This window comes from Aulonocara stuartgranti (genome assembly GCF_965226115.1).
Source record: "Aulonocara stuartgranti genome assembly, chromosome: 13".
NCBI classification, from domain to species: Eukaryota; Metazoa; Chordata; class Actinopteri; order Cichliformes; family Cichlidae; genus Aulonocara; species Aulonocara stuartgranti.
The window spans coordinates 25,512,988-25,535,877 of NC_138949.1; the positions used below are offsets into that span (position 1 = coordinate 25,512,988).

General features: G+C 40.3%; 1 protein-coding gene across 7 annotated transcripts in view; it reads left to right on the plus strand.

The window, feature by feature from the left end:
- Window positions 1-2,964: 2,964 nt before the first annotated feature.
- ccdc88ab (coiled-coil domain containing 88Ab) overlaps window positions 2,965-22,890 on the plus strand; it is a 63,819-nt gene continuing 43,893 nt past the window's right edge. For 6 of the 7 annotated variants that reach the window (XR_014280452.1, XR_014280453.1, XM_082557055.1 and 3 more), the window contains exons 1-3: window positions 2,965-3,652; window positions 3,749-3,849; window positions 14,563-14,671. Coding sequence is in view for 5 of the 7 variants with exons in the window: in XM_082557055.1 (XP_082413181.1) it covers window positions 3,590-3,652; window positions 3,749-3,849; window positions 14,563-14,671 (273 nt within the window). In the remaining 2 variants the exon portion in view is untranslated. The remainder of the gene's footprint in view (window positions 3,653-3,748; window positions 3,850-14,562; window positions 14,672-22,890) is intronic. The other variant, XM_082557056.1, reaches the window with a different exon arrangement.

Genomic DNA, 22,890 nt, shown 5'->3' on the forward strand with positions numbered 1-22,890 from the left:
ATTTATAGCTGTTCTGGCATTTAGTAAATCATCATCAGTAAGTCATTTTAAAAACACAACTATCAATAAAAATGACATAACCTCATTCTGTATCATTATGGATATTTTTAGTTTTATGGTCTTTAAAGCAGACCTGTCTATTTCTGTTAAATTTGTAATGTTACAATGGCGACTGCTCAACTAATGATAGAGGCATATCAGAATCAGACGAATATGTAGAAGTAATGAGCCAAAAGCTCAAGTTTCAGACTGCTCTAACTTGCTCCATTTCACATACTTTTTTTCCTACTCTTGAGTATGCATGATGTCACTGAGTCTAGATAATATTGTCATTACAGACCCATCCACCTGCTATTGAGCCTGTGTTTTTATCAGGGATAGCCAATCAGAAGAATGTTGCGTTAAAGATGAGAACTAAAATACAGATGCTGGATGAAATGAGGGACTGTACCAAGGCCCAGTATAAGATTAATCGGGATTGTTTTGAAATAATAATAGACTAGAGTCCAAGAGTAGCAAGAAGATCTTGATAGATTGTACCGTGAATCTCTACATTTTATTAAAAATCCAAAGTCTCTGATAACTTACAAAAACCAATATTGGTTTATCTTTCTCTATGAAGCGATATTATTTAACACTATTGGACGCCTCTTTGTTGCCATATCAATAGTTACTAGCTATGATTGGCCTTTTTTGATGTGACTAGAGTTCTGACAGATGTGGGGACAACAGTGTTTTGTTAGACATGGAATTTACAGGAAGACCTAAAACTTAAACATGGCTATAGCTATTGGTGAATTTAAATCATCATATGTACCAAAGACGCCTCGTCCCAGTGGCCCCCAGGATTACAGGCCCATGGCACTGACCTCCCACATCATGAAGACCCTGGAAAGGCTCATCCTGGACCAGCTGCGACCCATAGTAAGACCACATCTGGATCCCCTTCAGTTCGCTTATCAGCCTCGTCTCGGAACAGAGGACGCCATCATCTACCTGCTCAATCGTGTCTACACCCATCTGGACCAGCCGGCGAGCACTGTGAGGGTCATGTTTTTTGACTTTTCCAGTGCTTTCAACACCATCAGGCCGACCCTCCTGGGTGATAAGTTAGCAGCGATGCAGGTGGATGCTTCTCTGGTGTCCTGGATTGTTGATTACCTGACAGGAAGACCACAATATGTACGTCTCCCACAGTGTGTGTCTGACAAGGCGATTAGCAACACAGGGGCACCACAGGGGACTGTCCTCTCCCCCTTCCTCTTCACCCTCTACACCACAGACTTCAGCCACTGCACAGAGACCTGCCATCTTCAGAAGTTTTCTGATGACTCTGCGGTGGTTGGATGCATCAGCAGGGATGATGAGACAGAGTACCGGGCTGTGGTCGACTCCTTTGTCACGTGGTGTGAGTAGAATCATCTGCAGCTCAACGTGGCAAAGACCAAGGAACTGATCGTGGACTTCAGGAAGACCAGGAAACACTTGACCCCTGTTTCAATCCAGGGGGTCAGTGTTGACATTGTGGAGGACTATAAATACCTTGGAGTACACATTGACAATAAACTGGACTGGGCTAAAAACACCACAGCACTTTACAGGAAGGGCCAGAGTCGTCTCTATTTTTTGAGACGACTGAGGTCCTTCAACATCTGCCAGAAAATGCTGAGGATTTTCTATGAGTCTGTGGTGGCCAGTGCGATCCTCTATGCTGTTGCATGCTGGGGGAGCAGGCTGAGGGTCGCAGATGCCAACAGACTTAATAAACTAATCCGTAAGGCCAGCAATGTTGTGGGGATGGAGCTGGACTCCCTCAAGGTGGTGTCGGAGAGGCGGATGCTGTCCAAGATAAAGACAATGTTGGATAACACCTCCCACCCACTCCATGACATGTTGGTCAGTCACAGGAGCTCGTTCAGTGAGAGACTGAGATTACCGAAAAGCACCACTGAACGACACAGGAAATCTTTCCAGCTTGTGGCCATCTCCCTGTACAACGCATCCACTTAACACTCTGTTTGCTGCTACAGCTACACATGTTTCTTTTCCAAATATTTATTTATAAGTGACTTATGTATGTATGTATGTATATATATGTATATATTGTACTATTCTTAGTTAGCGTATTGTCTGTCTTGTCTTAATGTTGGTTTAAAATGGAGCACTGTAACAAAAAATAATTTCCCCCAGGGATCAATAAAGTATTCTGATTCTGATTCTGATTCGGATTGCAGAAAAGGAGACATTTCATTATTTTTTTTAGAGGCCACTAATGTTTTATGTTATTTGTTTATTGCATATTAATTGTATGTATGTAGACCTTGTATTTTTTGTTGTATTTGTGGTATTTTGGGGATATATGTCTAAAAGTTGCATTGGCCAAATCTCCCTTGCAAAACAGATTTGATTTCAAAAGAACTTCCTAAATAATGCTAAATAAATAAATAAATAAATAAACAAACAACAGACTGCAGAAAGCTTATTTTAAATTTAAACGAATCATATGTTGCAAATTTGATGGAACAGTTTCTTTGATTGACAGATACTACACCTCCAGTCTTTACGTTACCCACCAGGTGTCAGTAGCCTACATGTCACTAATGTACTGCATGGTGCAAAAGCAGACAAAGAGTATACCTGGATCCCCACCATTTATACATGCCAGTGGATTAACTAAGCACAAACTGGAACCAAATGTGCCACAGCATGTTAGAAATTATAACGCTGAAGCTGCAGACAAACTGGTTCTCAATAAAAAAAACAACAACATTTGCTTCTTTGATACTTAAAATGATCTTAAGACAGTTTAACTGCGCTAGATGACTAAGTGCTTTCTACGAAACATGACTAAGAGCATGAAGTAGTCTGAGCTGAAAGAGATGCTTTGATCAGTGCCCTACTTTTCTTGGGCTAAAGAGGCGATGAGGCGGAGGGAGATGCACGCGAGAGACAGGGAGGGGGGCGGTCCTACGTGTCCTCCTCCCCAGTCTTGCGCTCAGTGGTGTGCAGCATTTGAACAGAGGCAGACAGGGGAAGCAGAATCAGTGGCTAGACATGACCTTAGAATAAATTTGAGGAGTAACCCGATGGTTTCAAACCACGGACCTTGAACATCTGGATTTCCCTTCGTATTGGATATTTAATTTAAAAGGAGGTGTTGGAGGAATATCTCCCCTCAGCGTTGGACTCTATCTACCAGTTCCTCAGCATAAAACCATACCTGGCGCAGGTCTCAGAGTCTCCTTAATCTTATTTGTAGATAGACAGCGAGCCCGGCTGGCGACACATTAGAGTATCTTTATTTAAAGCGCTTTAACAGAAAATGTGAATCCCTGCCTTCTCCGTGAGGGAGCCGAAACCCCGTCGTTGGCATCTGAAACAGCTGGCTTGTGTCTAGAAAATTGTGGATTAACGATTTTTTTTACCCCTTATCCAAAGGAACCTCGGACGTCTTTCAGTGGCCTGTAGCCACAATGAGCGTCGATTTAATTGAATTAACTACATGAGCGGTGTCAAAAGAAACGCGTTTCTCTCCGATTTAAAAAGGGAAAAAACCCATATCTGCTGAAATAAACGGCGCCAGGAAAATATGGAAAACGAGGTGTTCACTCCTTTGCTGGAGCAGTTCATGCTCACACCTCTGGTCTGCTGGGTAAGCTCCCTAATTAGCTATTCAGATGTGTCTTGAGCTCGCCAATTAATCACCCCATGCTGTTCTTTTATTGATTATCTATTGTCCCCTTTTCAGGTGAAGACGGTCGGACACTCGACGGTGACCGATGGCACCAAATTATCGGAATATATTGAATTAGTGGATGGGATTTACCTGAATGAGATAATGCTTGAGATGTAAGTAGTTTGCGGCACACATCCAGAAATATTACCCATCATTGCATTAACAAGGGTTACATGGTTAAACCGTACCCATTCTGTGTGGTTATATGTATGCTTTTTGGTCAGTAAACGGGGTCTGTGGGTGTGGAGGAAGGTCAAAGTGGTACTCACCCTGGGGTTTTTTCGTGGGGTCATCCCCTCATGAGCAAATTAAGCAACTGCAGCCTCTGTCCGGCGCTTAAAATGAATGTAGGCTAAGCACAAAGGGACCTTGTATTGGGGTCAATGATGGGTCGCACTGTCAGAAATCTTTGCAGACAGTTATTGTCAGGGGTTCTTTAGAGCTCCGCAGATTGTCTGCAGGCATGTTTGCTGCAAAGATGCGTGCGTGTTTTCTTTTAAGTCATCCTACACTGTCATCTGCAGCCGACTGGAAGACACCCCGCCCCTGGAAGCTGCAGCTTCACGTTTCCTGCTGTGCTGTAAATTAAACTAGAAATAGTAGCCCTAAGAGGAATCCCTGGTAGCAGCACAGAATCTGGATGTTGACTGCACTGCAATGCAGCAGGCCAACATTTGGTTTACATTCAGCTGAAAGGGAAAGACTGCTTATGTATTGGGAGTTCTGTTGATAGTGAGAGAGGTTGGATGTTTGATAAGGCAAAGGAATTTCATGTTCAGTTTGTCTCTTTCCAGTCATAAATATATAAAACATGGCAGAACACCGCTTTCCATTCCTTTGTCTGGCTCCTGGCTGGTACTTCCTGCTAGCAGGACAATTTTTCATATTTTCCGCTAATGCTACACTCCACACTGTCAGCATTTATCCCCCCGCCTGCCTGTCTAAGCACCATTCAACCCAGCCTGCTCCCACTGGAATTGATTTTCACCTCTCAAGAGATTATGTGTTGCACTTTCATGTGACAACTTCTTGCCACATCAGTAGCTCAGGGAAATGTATGGATATTCTAATCTGTCTTTCCATTGTTTTGTGTACAGATTTATGTTAGTAACAAGTGTGTAGTGTTTCAGAAGGATAAATGTGTGGCTGCATTGCATGAGGAGCTGATTAACCCCCCACACGGTTTCCTCTCTTTGGATGGTTTCCTCTTCCTCCTGTCCTGCCTTCTTATAATGTCCTCGACCTCTTGCTGTTCGCCCATCACTCTAAGCTGCCTATCTTGAGGTTTCAACTATCTCTTCCAGCTCTTTTTCCCATGCTTGTTTTCCTCCTCCAGGCTTTTTCTACATGCTGATGTATTCTCCAAATGGCAAGGCCGTCTTTCCTCTTCCACACATAGCTTCATCAAACAAGTCTGCTATATTTTTAGTGCATTTTCCCCCTTATGGGACACACTATGGTGGAAAAAGAAACAGGAAGGATATGGGGGGAAGGGAAGGGTCAGAGGACCAAGGAAGGCAGAAAATGATTTGCCAAAAAGCCAGAGATGAAAAAAAAACAAAACAACTTTGACATGACAGGAAAGATTTGCAAAAATTGAGCAAGCATTTAACACACAAAAGACAAATTCACATCCCTGGTTTGCTGAGCCACAATGGCAATTCCTCAGTTCTACATATTAACACAAAGGTGTGTGGCCATGTAATTGGTAGGATTTCAGTGTGCAGTAAAATGGAAAGAGCCAGAAGGAAATTTCCTGTGGATGGTTGAGAGCTCTATGCTAAAATGAACCGTGACTGCCTTAGTGATCGCCTGACAGGATACTGGGAATATTCAGTCACAGCCCGCACAGTGTGTTTATGTTTGTGTGTGTCTGCATGCTTTTCTGCAGGGCTTCTGTCTCTGTGTGGGAGTTTGTGTATCTGTGTTTTTTTTGTTTTTTCTTTTCCCTGTGTATTTGGTTTTGGACTGAGGCAGCTGTTGGTAGTCATCTTGTTCAGCCACCCTCCCACTCAAAGGGCTACAGTATTGGTCAGATTTAGTGTTGGTGAGACTGCTCTTTGTCTGCCTCTCCTGCTTTACAGGCACTGCAGGATTAACTTCAGCTAACTGAAATATCATAAACTCAACTGTATATTACACCTCATGGTTGTAAACTTTGCAGCTGCTGCAGAGCCCTTTGAATAATTGCTATATCATTTTTTTCATTGTCATCCTTTTGTAAATGTAACATGAGCTTATTCAGTATTAAGACCATAAATGTGGTTGAAAGCAATGCGTGGTGTGTGGTTATACTTCCTTCGGCTCCATCTCTCATTAAAAGTAGCTTAGAAACTTCTCCGAATACCTGTAGGTGATAATTAACAGGGCTCCCACTAGAACACTCTTACTCACACATTTAGTTTTTTCCTTTTCTCCTCTGTTGTGACAGCTTGAAACATATTGTAGTGAGTGTTATTGCCTTGCTTGAAATTGATCCAGCTGCACTAAAAAGCTGTACTCTACTGGTGTTACCCTCCAGCTGCTGTTTACATTAAAAACCAGCAACAAAAAAACACCCACTAGCGTTCAGCACAGTTAGCACTGCATTTAGAAGAGTCAATGATATAACTACAAAACTTACATAAATGAGTGGATGGAAGTCGGCATACTTTTATGTTAAAATAAAACATTAATAAATATTGTGTGATCACTTCACATGCATGCCTAATTACACACCTTTGTGGTATTTTATTGGCAACATCAGCTGTTGTAGAGCAAGCTTTAGTATTGTTGTGCGCATGTCTCTATCTAGCACAAAGCAGGAGACATGGCAGACCGGCTGGCAGCAGTTGTCATGAGGACAGCATGGGAGAGCACAGAAAGAGCTGAGAGACCCCAGGATTATCTAACGGTTTGCTGACAGACACCCAGATGGCACCGTGTCCCCTCCCCCTGCCCTCGTGTGACTGACATTACCTAGCCAATTACATCGCCTCCGTAGTGCTGTCGAACCAATTAGTTTTCCCGCCCAGCAAGAAAGCGCCAATTAAATTTTTGTCAGAGTGACAACTGTCCATTTGAATTCTTGGCTTTTTTGCAAAGTCTGTAGACTCGTGCTGGCTCCTTGGCCTGTTCGGTCAACCGGTCAGTCCGTCCTTTTACAGGCTGCAGTTACCTGATTTATTTGAGTGAGACAGACAGTTGATGGAAATCGGGTGCACAACATTTGTCATGTTGGATGTCAGTGCTTTTCTAGCATTGCAAAGCTGTGAGCTTTGCAATGCTAACTTTGCAATGCTAACAACTTTAAACTAGAAAAGATGTTCAAAAAACTGGCTGCTAATTTTACTGAAGTAGCTACAAGTGTAAAGTAGTAAAGCATATGTGAGAAATGGAAAGAATGCGGTTCCACATGTTCTGTGGTCAGTACTTCTGTTTATTATTCAGACAGATCAGTGCATGTCTGTAAGTCTGTCTGAATGGGTGCACATATGGGAAAGAGAATGTGAGAAAATTGAGCGTAACTACCAGCTGTCAGAATTTTCATCTGCATATTTTTTTCTCAGTGTATTTCAGTACACTTTGTTTGTACTGTTGTAACAGCCATTGAGGTCTGCCGTAGATAATCAACTTAAAATTACAATTTAAATGGATGTAAATTCCAGCATTGGCTGGGTTTTACTGTGTGAAGTCATATGTGCACCAATCTAATACTTTACTTGAAACAAAGCTCTGTTGCATGTTGATACATGTCTTTTGTTTTTTTTGTCATATTTGTCTTTACAATTTTTACTCAGGAATCACACCCAGGTATTATTGCACCTCTGCTCTTCTCTAGTTTTTTTTTTTTTTTTTTTTTTTTTTAGCAAACTAGAACAGCTAAGAAAAAAATACTACAAGTCATGCAATACCAATAGGTCTCAGAGGGGTAAATATTTCAATAGGGTCAAATCTTATGTTCTTTTTCTTCTGCTGTCTCTCTTCATCATTTACCAACACTTACAGATCCTGCACCACATGCTCTTAGTCTGTTTCTCCCGTCTTTCCTCCAGCTGGCATCTCCATCTCTCCACTTCCTTTTCTGTCCACACCTCAGCACTCCTCTCACTCTCATTTCTCTCTCCTGTTTTCTTTTGAGCAGCACGTTGAAGCCTTTGTTAGCTTTCTCTGGGGCTAGTTACAGCAGACATAGTTGAAATTCCTGCTGGATTGGAGAATGGAGGCAGACAAATGTGCTGCTGGGTTGTTAGACTGTTTGATTTCCCTCCTGCTCCTGGCTGGAGTGTGGGCTCCATCCTTCAACATCAAAGTGTTCGCCTTGGATCTCAACTCTCATAATCATCATTGTGTCATTCTCTCTGTGCCCGGCGAGCAGGGGGATGTGTATCATATCAGGAAGGAAACGGCAGCTGTGACCTTGGGAGGACAAAACTTTAACAAGGCTGTGTTAATATGAGGCACTCCAAACCTCGGAAACAAGGACGTTTAACCCCAAAGGAATCATCGTAGAAATTTAATCGCAGAGTTTTTCACTCTAGCAGTGCAGAGTCATTTGACTTACAATTACCCGACTCTTAAAGTATAGTATTTAAGTTTGCTGCTGCATATTATTTGGCATGACTATGAATAAATTGCTGCCCATCACAATTTAATACTGAACATTTGAATTCCACTACTGATGCTATTTGCCACCATTTCAAATGTTCATTTTGGCAGCTTTATATCAGATTTTTATTAAAGGTAGCTGTTAATTTGCTGGTGCTGCTATTTGCAATTAATGCAAACTCAACATTTCCTCCATCTGTTACTTATTTCTATCCCTTCAGCGGCTCAGGGATATAATCCCTTCTGTTCAATGAAAGACTTATGGGGTGAAACATCTGCAGGAATTGTTGAGTTTCATTAACAGCAGCTTAACACTGAGAATTAACAGCAAAGTAAAATTAATCATCGACCAGGTAAAACAATTTCTGTTCCAAAGAGTGACCCATAGCAGAATGATTGAAGTGTGATTTATGTTAGAAAGATTCATTCTCTATATTGACAGTGGATGTGTCTAAATAAGGTGCGAACCCTTCTCAAATGAATTAATAATTAATCTTATTTAAAAGTTTCTCTTTTGCAAATGTGTGTTTGCAAAAAAGTACTTTTTATACTTTTTGACAGATAGTGTGTAGTCCTGCGGCAGAACTCCACCTTCACTATCGTCGACTGAAAGTAGCAACACTAGACCTTACTTTGCTCTGAGGCCTTGAGGAACCAGTGCTTCACCTCCTACACATTTCCAGTTTGAGCAGTTAGTCCTTCATTATGCAGATAAACTGCAAGATAGATGACTAACCTTGGAAGGACTTTCCTCAGCACCTCCAATCCAGATTGGTAGGAATGAGTTCAGCTACAATCCTTGTGGGTACACGGAAGACAGGAAGAGGCCCTGTGGTAACAGAAAGACAAAGACGGAAAAGAAACGACTCCATGAAAAACCAGGACAAGGAAATGGGGCGATGAGAACTCGGTGTGTTTAAGCACTACAGTTTCCGTGAGAAAAGGTGAAGAATGAGAGAAGAGGATGCAGTCCACATCTGTAAAGAGTAGTGGATGTTACTTTGTTCCAGCATCTTGCACTCCCAGTATTCTAATGGGGTAAAGTAATATAATCTGCATTGCAGCCCAAGTTAAAAATAACCTAATGGTGCAGTGACATATGATGCTCTAGAATCACCGTCTGATTCCTCACTAATTTGAGATTAATTGGATTTATAAGAGTATGTGTTACCTCCTGCCTGTGCTTACTGTACTTCAAAGCTTCTGTTTGGAAGTGCAGTCAGTGTAATGATGCACTCCAAAATCTAAAAGATAAGTGCTGATTTCCTCATTTTATAGCTGACTTGTTAGTATGGATCATTGTTAATAACTTTCTTTGCTTTCATAGTAAGTGTGATGTTTTAATGAAGGTATCCTATTTATTTACTATTCATTAATCAATTCCCTAATATTTGACCGATATTCCTACATGTCCACAAATATTGGATTAGTGTCCGACAGAATGAAGTCTTGACTATGCTCCATTGTGGACGTGGACAGCTGGAGACCCAACAAGCATGCAATGATTCCTGTTATCCTCCTTGGAAATGCGCTGCCTGGGGCGGATGCGTCGTCGGTGCATTGTAATGTAAATTCCCTGCGGACAAAAAACAGGCAGGCACCTGGGTGTGCACAAAATTTACGCCGTTCATTCAGGTGGATTCGTGTTTACTCACAGACAAGGAAAGTCGAGGCTTCAGATCACAGAAATACAAGTGGTAAATATGAGCTTCCTCCAAAGGGTATTTGGACTCGGGAGGAGCTCAGTAATTTTGGAGTGTCTCAAAGTAGTACTTATACTCCCTCGCACTGAAAGTAGCCGGGATAAATGGTAGAAAAGAGTATCATTTTCTATCAGCCTGTTGGTTAACAGTTCTACAAGCCATATAAGGTCTAGATCTGTGTTACTGGGTTGGTTGCATGCCCTCAGTGGTATTTGAACCAACTGGTTTAAAATTTTGACATCTTAAAGGCTTCTGCTGTTTCTTTGTGCTTCTGAGTGGTGGAAAAAACAAACCGAGGGCGTGTCAGACAGCCTTAATTCTTTACACCGACCTGAAATTATCCTGAACCAAACCGTCAGCCTTAACACGGCTGCTAATAAGAGCTCATCCCCCAGATTTCTTTCACCGGCCTCCTGTGTATGTTTGTCTTCTCTCTCACATGGAGGCACAAACACACCCCTCCTGCTGTGTTTGGACAGTACAGCTCACAATCTCCATCTCCAGCACGTGGCCAAATGGGGCCTGGGCTTTGTGTGTGCGCGCATTTAGGCTGCTTTCTGTATTGGTGTGTGTACGGGCATGTGCCTGGCTGCCCACGTTGACTCTAATGTAGCCTGTCATATATAGGCTAACACTACTCTCTAACCTACCCAGCCAATCAAAGCTTGCAGATGAGAGGAGGAAGCCCAGTGGCCGCCTGCTCTGCATAAGGCTGCAGTGCCTATCGACGGCAACCATGAACCGACTTATTGACTGGCCGTCTGGCTGACTTGCTGACTAGTTGTCTGTGTTGCTGCCTCTTGAGCTGGCTTTGCCTGTTCATCCTTAATCTGTTTGTCTATTTAAAGTCTTAGGTTTATTGTATCAGCAGGAACAGGGAGGGGGAGGCAATAAGTTGGATTTTCTTTTCTTTTTTTTTTTTTCTTTTTTTTTTTTAACTGCTGTTAAGCCCCCGTATTTAGTCGCCCGCTGATCCACAGGGGTGTCAGCCTGTCCCAGACTAGTAACATCAGAGATTGTGCAGGAGAAATGAGTAGTGGATTGCATGTTATTGTCATGAGATGGTGACTGCCATGTTGTCAGCTGAGCGTGATGATGATGATGGAATGCATGAATAGTAACAACTTTTTTTTTTTTCTCTTCCTTTTCCCCTTCTCCAAGTATTTCTCACACACCTCGTTCACCACATTACCCTCCTCGCACTGATAGGATTACAGCTTCCTCTGTGCTTTTTAATTAATGGGTTAAATAGACCCCCTACTATGGACCTCGAAAGGGGCTGTGTGTGCATGTGGAGGGGAGAGATGGCAAGGTCATGTGACTTCGTTTAGCACGGTATTAAAAAGAGCCGTGTGTGTGTGTGTGTGTGTGAGTGAGAGAGTGTATTTCAGGGTGGAGGCTGTTGAAAAGCCGAATTAACACATCCACACTGCAGCCATTTGAGAGAGACTTTTCATATAAACCCAAGACTTCTAAATAAATTCATAAATGGGTCTAAATTGATAACTGGAGTCTTTATATTACTGTGTATTAAGCAAGTATGCTTTGTTTTGTTTCTATTAGAGGTATATTTAATGGTGCTCAGTGCAAGGAGAATGTAATGGTGGTAAAACAAGAAAAGGATTTAACCAGTCACCAATGAATGAATGTTGCTGAAGATAAATACAACCCTTGACATTCAGCGTCTTCTTCTAAACAGGAAAAATAAATCTTGATTATATCTTTGTAATCAAATTATGAGCTGTGCAGATACAGACATTCCTTTGCGATTCTTGGGTGTTTCAGAAGCAGTCATGCACACACATGCATGACGACACATGTGCTGCACACTACATGCATGCATGCATACATTTATAAGCAGTCAGGATCCTTCTCAGGCGCAAGGCAGCCATGTTGACCCTCATAAATAGGTCATGGAGCATACACACTGAGTGCATATCACGATAATCAGAGCTGCTCTCTGGCATTGTTGGTGTAAGGCATGATGGTAAGGAAAATACCACGACTTAATTACTTGGATATGTTTCCCTTATGGAGGATAGGAGGTATTTTACTTTATATAGCTATAACACATGGAAGCTGAATGGTGAAATGGTTCATCATTTTGATGGATCATCAAAATGTGTTGCCTCAAATATTGTTAAGTAAATTATTTCATTATTTTTATCTATAGGAACAGCAAAATTAATGTGTGGCAAGTTTGTTAAAATGAGTTAAGTTTAGTATAAAATGTAGCTGGTTAATTATCGGTTTAAAATTAAATTAGCATGAGTGTTAAATTGCATTTCACTTTAAAGTGACGTGTGTGTGTGTGTGTGTGTGTGTGTGTGTGAGAGAGATCTATTGGCCTTAGCGGATGTGGTTCTGTTTTACTTAGTCTTATGCAAAAAAAGTTTTCACGAGGCTCCTAAATACACCCTTACTGTTTCAATATGAATTAAGAAAGTAAGGAGCATCCAGGTGCTACTGATGTATTGCAATTAATAAACTGATCATTAGCAAGTGTGAACACCTTTTAATAAAGCAGATGATTTGGCAGTTCATTTGTCTATTCATCATTGAAGTTGTTAACACAATACCACAATCTTTTAAGGGATGGAAGATTGTCTGAGAAATTCACTCCAAGTTCAGACTGTGCAATGCACAGAGGAACCGCTAAAAATCCAGAGCTATGTCTCGGACACCACAAGCATTACTCATTAAGAAGGGTTGACAGAAAAACATGGCAGCACAGCTCAGGTTTGCATCAACAAACCACAATGTGTGGAACAATGACCTTTGGACAGATGTAATGCACAGTACCATGTTTGGTAAAATCAAGAACAGCATATCAGAAGCACGGTAGTGGAGGGGTGATGATTTGGCCTTGTTTTGCATCCACTGGCTCTGGCCAGCTTGCAGTGAATGACTTGACCGTGAACCCCTCTGTTTACCAAGTATTCTAGAGTTAAATGTGACATGTGTCCCAAAACTAAATGTTGGCCCAAATTGGGTCATGAAAAACAGGACAGTGATCCTGAGTATGCCGGCTAATGAGCTGTGCATAAAAGAAAGCCTGCAGGCCTCAGTTGAGTAAACTGAAGTAATGCTGTGAAGAAGAACGAGCCAAAATTCCTTCACAAGAATGTGAGAGACTGATAAAGTCTTACAGAAAACAATTACTAAAGTTAAGGGTAATAAAATAAATAAATAAATAAAAAAGTAAAGATTTCTGCAAACCATTGACTCATCGGGTGGACTTTTAGTGGAACTTTTAGTGGGATTACTGAAGGAAATGCTGCCCATCTAAAGCTACACTCATTATGTAGAACAAATAAACTGTATGAAAAGTATTTGAGACAAATGTTACAGCAATATATAGATGCATTTGGCATTAGCAAATGTGAAATTAAGACTTTCTCTCTAGATGCTCAAGGGCTGCCATTTTGTCATCGCCTCAGTTCTGTGACTCAAGGAAACTGGAATTTCCCTCAGGGGATCAGTAGATATCACATTAAATACACAAGACTTGTATAGTATCAATCTTTTTAACCTCTAACTAGCTGGTTGAACTTCTTTTTTCTCTCCCTCCAATCAGTGTCGTTTATCCTATCAAAGAACTTTATTGTTAAAACCTGGGAGATTATTAGCCATAAATGATGCAGACTCTGAGCTTGACAGCAGGTCAGCATGTCAGGCTTTCCAATGATGGGAGGATACAAGTTGCTAAGGATTTGTCTGATTAATTATCTTACCAGTAGACTTAATTGGTGAATGTTTGTAATTAGGCTTGGTAACATTCACAGATGTGCAAATTGTTTGGATTGCTATCAGTTACTATGTGAAATGGTTCTGTGTGGATGTGGAATGTTTGGCTCCTTAAAACGTGTTGACGCCTGTGATAATATAAGTTGTGATGCATGCGCCGTTTAACATCCCTTAGGCAACACTCACCGAGGGCACACAGCCTCTTGACTCTGCAGGCAGCATGAAGGCAATGATCACAGTTAAATGTCACAGAACTGCTGATATACAACGCCTCAGTGTAGCCTAGTGGGTATCAAATGTTTTCTGACATTCCCCAAATCGAAGTAAAACATGTAGTAAGCAAAAGGAAGCTCTTGTTTGTGCATTTTCCCTGAAAGTGATTATAAAATTAATTTTGCTTCACCCCCCCCCCCCCCTCTGGTTTTCCACGTCCCATCAACAGAGCCACTATGCCCCATCTCAGTGATTTTCCCCCGCAGTTGGTGTAACCCAAATGTTTAAATACTTCAAGAGCTTTGAATTTTAGTACTTTAATTTGGACCCTAGAAACTGTCTGAAACTTTGGTGCCACTAATGTTTTGTTGGTTGTGGTTTCTTTTAACATTGTTATGGCACTCTGTTTATTTAAGCAAGGGTCTACTGTCACTCTACGGCTTATATACAGAGCCATTCTATTACATAAAGCAATGATACAATGGCAATTCTTAGAAACAAAGAAATCTTCACCTGATATTTATCTTTGCTACAAACTTGGATTGTTGAATAACCCTTATTCCATTTCTCCTACAGAAATCCCAAAGCCACAGTGCAGCGCACCAACAAGAAAGTGAACAATGACTCCACACTGCGCATCCAGAACCTTTCTATTCTCATCAGGCAGATTAAATCCTACTATCAGGTAAGATTTTACTACTTTGCTTTATCAGAAGTTAAAAGTAGCCACACTGAAGTGATTGTTAGGAGCTATTTATTGCAGATATGTCATAAAAATGTGTGGATTTAGTGATAAGGGTCAAAATCCCTTAAATTTAGCTCTTCATACATACCCCATGTTCCTTTATGCCTAAAACAGGAGTTGGCTTTCACCACCTTTCACCACCAAAAATGTATCAGTTAACACACTCGTCAAGTTTAGCTCAGCATACACACAAGCTCATGCCACATAAAGAGTTGGCTGTATAAACGGAGATGTATTTGCAGATGTGTATGTGAGTGATGTGGTATCAGCCTCCATCCAGATGTCAAAAGTAGCCCAGTAAATTTAAAGAGACGTCAGGAATGTAAAACAGTGATGTGGTTACTCGTCTATAGTGTCTGCTATATATTTTTAACTTAAATCTGCTTATGTACCATTTCCGTCTTGAACAATTTTCTTAATTTTAGAGAGTTTCATCCGACAGTGAGAAAAATAAGGCAGTTGTCCTGATATTGATTCATTCTGTGTAAATGTCCTAGAAAAATGAGGAAATCTAACTTACTGCCTAAAAGATACTCTTATAAACTTTGGTCAGAGGTTTGAAGTTGATATAAGTAGACCAAGTTACACATACTGAAGTAGATTACTGCTTAGCATGTTATCAGGTCTATATACGTTTCAGTTTCCGTTCATGGTTAATCATTACTTGTGAATCTACAGTCTTTGCAGTTGATCATATCAGTAAATAAAGGCTCACACTTAGTAAATACTTTATCAAATACTGCAACAGTATAGTATACTGCTGAGTTACTGTCTGCTGCTCGTCAAATACATTTCATTGCAGTGTTGACCCTGTGCTAACTTCCATATGACAAAACTGAAAACACGTGTGGTGAACTGGTCACAAGCAGTAAATCCCACTAATGCTGTGATATATTTGATATATTTGTGCATACTCAACCTGGATAATCTCTTGACTGCTTGCATATGTGGGACAACACATGGTTGATTTGTGTCGAACAACTTTGGTTTGCAGCCCACTTCCAAGTGCGGATGCCAGATATTTGAATCTGTAATCCTCCCCTATCTCTGTGGTAGAGTGTACATTTTTTCTCTGCTTATCAGTGCTCTGTATCTCACATATAATATAAAGTTTAGTTGGCATAGAATGATATTTTCAGCTGAATTAATGCACGACACAAAATGGTCTGAACACTTTTTGATATTCTTTAACATATGTTGAGACACCCGGTGTTTCCAAGAAATACTGGTGAGCATGACAGTCATGTATTTTTATGTATCATGCAGTTTAAATTCAAGGTGTTAAGATGAGGTAGGGTTACTTGATTTCAGTGGGGTTTTTTTGTTTTTTGTTTTTTAAAGTGGATGTTCTTTAACTTGAGATAAATTCATGTATCTAAAAGGACAGAACACATTAATCAGCATTTCTGTGAAACTACCAGTGTCACCCAGCGTTCCTGTGGCAAGATGTTTTTAAAGGTGCTTTGTTTTTTGTAATCTTTGGAAAACAGTTTTGTAATACAGGTTGATTTATTGCCCAACCTCAAATGCATAAGTTGCCCCATGGTAGGTTGCTGTTACGGTTGTGTAGTTTAGCGTGCTGTCCCACAGCATTCCTCAGTGTCTGCTCCGTATTGTTTATAACGGTTATGCATGTGTGTTGTGAAACCTGCAAGGTTGACAGATTCGCAGAGAATATGATTCACATTGTTGCTGGAACTGTGTTTATGGTAATCAGGAGTTGTGTGCGCAAACATGCTGTTGCAACAGTGCAATGAGTTTAGGAATGCCGATCTAGCCAAGCAGTCAACCTGATAGACACAAATTCCCACACTACAGGTTTAGGATTGACTTGTATCCTCATGGGTTGTGAGTGTGCTGGGCTTGTGTAAGAATTAGTCATTAAAACTGCCATTTCTAATTTCTGTTGCAAAGTCTGTTGTGCAGACTTTTACATTATAAGGCCACAAAAGCTCCAGTGGGCATCTTTAAAAGGACTTGCCAAATTATGTGCCATAGAATCAATGTGTGCCAGTTTCCTCTGAGGTTGATTAATGACTAGCAGAGTAAATGAATGATGAGATGACAGGAAGTGTTAATGACATTAACTGGAAGTGACCCAATCTATCCTGTTTTTTTAACATCCTGGATTTAGGCTTCAATAATGCCCCCATCTTCCGGGAGGTAGATTAAAAATATATGTATTTAGTTGAGTGCATGCACAATATACAGATATCTGATTTACTTTACGTTGCATTTGTAGTAAGGTTTGTCATTTTTCCAAGGTGTTCAGCACAGGATGCAGCATGTGCTTCCTGCTTATTTATATTAATTAAAAAACATCCTTTTCTGAAAAATTTAGCTTTTTGTGATTTAAGATTTAAGTACTGACCCTGCCTACTTGTGAGGGATAATTTGTTGCACTAATATGAGACAAATTCAGTTCAAGACCTTGCTAATGTAAGTAAACGGGTGTTGTTTTGGGTGTATATAGTACTGTGTAATCTGTGTGGTCGTTAGCTTTACGTGAACGTTGTAAGGCAACAATGCAACTCTTGTAGGGCCATGGCGTTTGATTAATCATCCCTGTTTGTATGGGTGTTGTTCTTTTGACCTCCTAGTCACGCCATTGTTCAGCCACTTGTGTCTGCAGCCCCAGACTCTCGGAGACCACCTACAGGCTTAAATCCCTCAAAGTTCCCTGCTGTCCTTGTTGTGTGTCTGACTGCCCCTATGATGACCTATTAGGGATTTAACTGACAACGGAAGGGTTATGTGTAGGATGTAATTACCTATTTAAGTGAGCATTTTAATCATTTTGATTTGTGTGGTTTTGGACATATGTTATCTTGATTTTTTTTTTTTTTTTTTTTTTTTTTTAAATGAAGTTCATATTTAGTTCATTAGCAGCTTAAAAGAAATAAAACTAAAGTGTCTATGAGGCTGTGTGTATTGTATTTAATAAAAAATAGTGAGTCTGAATGAGATTAATTCTATATTTGTTTAGATGAAAATGAAAAGCACTTTTTTTTGTTTCAATCTCTAATAATAGCGAAACGGTTTGTGTGTGCATGTGTTCTTTCTGTGGGGAAGCACGTTGGATGTTAAATTAATCAGTGGGTTAAAGATTAAACAGTCATACCTGTTGAGCATGCTAGGCTTTTCTTCCCCTGCAGCGCTGTTCAGAAATTGAAAAGCAGTTCATACGTATACCATATTTTCTGATTATGCTCCTCAGCAGAGTTTCAGAGCCATCCTGCAAAATATGTATCCATGTATAAATATATATGATCATACTATATTTGCACACATGCACAGTTTGCGCACTAGGCCACAGTCTTCTGGAGCAATGAGGAGGAAAATGACTTTGATAAATGGCTTTGCTGTGGTTTCCATTTCCTCTTACTGGTTTCACATTTCCAGTGACACATGGAAGAAGATGGTACCTTTCAGGTCTTAGGCTAATGGTGTTAGCAGCTTTATATTTACTGCAGCACTCAGCACTTTGGACGAGGATGCAGCATGCTTGGCTGCTTCCTACGATTCAATAAATTGATCTTGATCTTTGAGTCTGTGTAGTGGAGCATTGGAGGAACTCTGAGTAATTCAGCAACAAGAACTCAAGGCAGTTCAGAGAAGCTTTTTAAACAGACGTGCCCCGGTGACTGTGCTGTCGTCTTTATAAGCAGCACAGCAGCACATGTCCGGGAGGAAGGAGGAGGGAAGGACTTTATTTGGTCAGTCAGCAAGGGTTCAAATTTAATAATCTCCTCGTGTCAAGAGAAATGCAGTTATTAACTTTTTTGATAGCAGGCAGTTGCATACCTGGGATTTTCCTTTGTCCCTTTCCTCATCCCTTTGCCTCTAGGAGATGTAATCCTAGGAGCGTGTGTGTAGAAGCTGCGAGAAGTGAGCAGGCAAACAAGAAATTCAGTAATAACGGCTTTCATTTCAAAGTATCCCTGTCTTGGGCTGTGTTTGAGTATGAGGGTTGTCTTTCAGTGTCGTGTCATATTTGTGAGTCTTTGTCTCGGTTATTGTTCTGGTAAAGTAGATTCTGTAGGAGGAGGTTGATGTCTAGACGGGCTTCAGGCTTTGATTTTTAGAATCTGGTGAACATATCAAGGTTGAGCGTGTGTGTGTGTGTGTGTGTGTGCCTTTTCATGTGAATTTAATGTTGTGAAGAAGCAGACATGGTGATTGCAACACAAGTAAGCAAGGGGTGGAAATTTTCATTCTGGTAATTATTGCATTGCTTTTGAGTAGAATATCAAGTTTCCTGGTACAGAGTCCACTGACTTTTCCATTGCACTGATGGTCAGTCCAAATATAGGCCAGGCCTCCTTTTTAATTTAGTGGCCTTGGTTTGGCATTCTTAAGTGGGATGTAAGATGGAGCCTTCAGCTGAACTGAAGTCTTTGTGCATGTACTTTTCTCAAAGCTAAGTGAATCCCTTTGTCCTGGTTTATGAAACTCTGGCTCAGACACCATGTGGTGTCATTCATAGTCGAACGTAATCATTCAAACTGATGGAAGGGATTATAATTTTTTTCCCTCAAGTTAGGAAAGTGTATATACTTTTGTAGTTTTTCATAAAAATGTATAAATGGCACACAAATTATTGCAACTTGCATTGATTTACTTTATTTAGTGCACAGCAACATTTTGCTTCTATCCTTTGAGTTTTAGACGTTACATTTGAAAATAAGAGTGTTTTTGTCCCCTGTTTGCCTCTGCTTTGGTTTGGGGTGTGGTTTAAAGGCTGGGAGCTCTGTTTTGACTCTTTAAAGAGTAACAGAGGACACCATTGATGCAGAGTGTGCCTGGCCCCAAAGCTCTGCAAGGTTTTTTTTTTTTTTGGGGTTTTTTTTGCAGACTAATTCACGATAACGTTGCATGTTTAACGGTGATCTGTAAGCACTTTACCAGCGAGCAGCAGTTCTAAAGTCCTTTCAAACCCTTTATTTCACATTTTCTCTTTGCTGTTGTTTCAAAAGAGCATTTGGTGTTTGAATTTGTAATCCAAGCTTCAGATCTTTTATCCATCAGCTAAACCTGAGAAAGCATAAGGGTGAAACCTTTGAAATTGTGTGGCTGGCTTGACTTCACAGATGGATAATGTTTGCATCTTTCTTGTTGTAGCCTTTGCCTCAAGATACTGATTATGTTTTATTGCTTTCTGCTAGAAATTGTACTGTATTTGTATATTTTCACCAAGTCTGAACTTACTCACACAGTCCTTTCAGCATCAGTCATGAGCAAATCAGTTTATTAGGGCATGTGCTTGTAGCTGCAGGCTAAATGTGCTTTGTCATGCAGACTCACATGCTGGCTATTCTGAATAAGTCCTGTAGATTATAATAGTTTAATAGCTCAGTTTTTGAACTCTTACACAGGTAGCAGTCAGTCATACATCACTCTAGGCATATATAATAAGGTTTGGAGTTGATTCATATTGATCTGTCTGGCTCAAATCATGAAATAAACTATCTTTTTTTATTCTGTTCCCAAAACAATAACTTGGTTAAAGCAAAGACAATTGAAGAGTCTCAAAAACTGACAGATGCCAGACAGCCTGATTAAGTCGCTAATCAGATTACCTGACTATACAAATAAGAACTTAAAAGCTTGATTTATATCACTGAATCCCTTGGAGGTTACACTGTAATGGATATTGTTGGTGTTTACCTTTCTCTGCAGTCACGTGCAACACTGAGGTGGTTATGTTGGCTTTGGAGCTAATAAATATTGAAAAATGCTCATACTTATATTGAAAAAGGGCAGAAGAATTTAGAACAATTTGTCTATAGAGGTTGTCAGAGTTAGGAAAATGAGAAAAGACGTGAATAGACTGGAGGAAGGGGGCAGTCATTGTCTTATGGCTCAGCACACTGGAGTAAAAATAAAATGGCAATGATCGCAAGCTGATGGCACAGGTTGCCTGGTAGGAAGCAAGTGATCTGCAGATAGTTGTGGTCCTCAACTGCAGTCACGCTCGGATAGATTAGCAACTGTTTGCAAAACATTGTCGTCTTATTTATGAATGCAGACAGTGTGAATCACCAACGAGCACAACTCTTTTTTGCATAGTGTTTCTTTTCACAGAAAAGTGGTTGCTAGTTGGTTGGATTCTGGTTATTTTGCTATATCAAAACACTGTTTATAAACACAGATTGCAGATGTTGCAGACCTGGTTCCTGTCTTCAAAACAATCGCTTCAAAAGCAAATTGACTGTACATGACACATGGCCCCAAACTGTCAAATTGAAGCTGGCAGTTGTTTTGGGTTTGCAAAACCCGGTATTATTACTTTTCTGAGAAAAGGTGCAGAGGCCAACGTAAATCCCAGGGGCCAGAATCGGCCTGGCAAAGACTTAATCCTACCTGCTGAACAGCTTTTTGAAATATAAGGGAAGGCATACATTTTTGGACTTTTAACTTTGAAATAAAATTATACTCCACAGTAGATGGGTAACAAAAAAACAGCAAATAACAGAAAAGTTCCTGCCATTCACTGAATACAGTAGAAATTTCAGTTTTATAAATATGGGACAGTCTGAGCACTGAGCTACATGAAATTGTGCCAGAAACTGTTATTTTAACTTGAGGATACTCAAAAATAAATAAAAGTTTGAATTTCTGGTTTCACTTTCATGTTGATGGTTTTCTGAGTAATGTCAAACATCAAAGAATGTCAAAGAAATATTGTAGTGAATGTCATCCATGTGTCACCTTTTGCCACTGGCTTTCTGGTTGGCTGCTTACTGTAAACAAACCTATATTGTGAGATGCATGAGTCAGTAAACGAACTCACTTTTTTTTTTCTTCAGATTTTATGAAGGTTGGTATTAAGTGTTGTTCCATTTTAAACCCAGAACCTCTCACCGTTCACACCAAATAATCACAGCCTTCAGTGGGAACTGAACATTAGCTTGCCTCTGCTCCTCTGCGTGCACATTGATCTGCAAGTGTTTGTGGATGTGCCTAGTAAGATAAAGCATAACAGGAATTTGTGGCAGTTAAATGCAGAGACAGTTCCTGTATGCCAAAAGGGAGATATTTATAGATGTTGTTTTTAAGGGGAAGCTAAGAGCTAGGTTCTTCTTTTTCTATTACTGAACTAAGGCATGTCTGCTATGTCTCTGTTATGGACTTACTGAAGATAAGAGTGACATTTTATTGGAAGCGTCAGTGAACAGTTGCACTTTTCTCAAACATAAATGCAGAAAAAGCCCACTGTGTCTTTGAAATCTCCAAAAATTCAATTTTCAGCAACACATTTACACAACCACTCAGATTTACTGCTCCAAAACGGTTTAGCACATTACAGAATTGACAACAGAAACAACCAAGCTAATTTGAATTATGCATCAAAGAGAGCAATAATTACTACAAAGACGTCTGTAGCATCAGACAAAGTTTTCCAGTCAGTGTAAAGCACAGCCCTAGGGATGACTGGATAGTGGGTGGTGGGGCAGGGCTTCCCCAGCCCACCTGCCAACACCTTTGAGACAAGCAGCAGGATCAACCCGTTCACTCGTTCTGCCTCGGGGCTCTCTTGTTAAAAGCACTCTAGCTGATGGATACCAGCAATGAACAAAGGAACTGGGCACTAATGGTGCATTTGCCTACTCCTCTTCATGTAAATGATGATCTGTCCATCTGGCTATCAGTGGACCCTCACTGCTGCTCTTTTCATGGTAGTTTTTATTGCCAAGAGTGACTCTTGATTTTTATTTCTTTCCTAAAATTCAGTTGTTTTTGCTTGTAACCACTTTCTGCAAGGCTCCACTGACAATAGTAGTAAAGTAATTTTAATAAAGTGTTCATTTAAAAAATAATTCTCAAACCTTTTTTGTGGATTTTTACTCAGTTTGATAAGCTGTCAGTTCAGGTAAGCTGTTCACTTGTTAGTTTCTCTGAGACCATCAAAGTTTATTTTTGTTCTCCTCTTAAAATATTACTTTGACCAATAAGCTCACAGAATTATGTTGGCTTGCCCCTTGTTCTCTTGTGCAAACCCCTTAAGTGTACCTACAGCTCTTTTAGGCCTCTTACAGACATGAGATATGAAACATTGCTGACTTTATTCAAACGTGGCCAGAGCAGTGAAGAGTGAGCCATGGTACATGAGGTGTAATTCATGCAGCTATTTTATTATTATTAAAACGTGTGTGTTG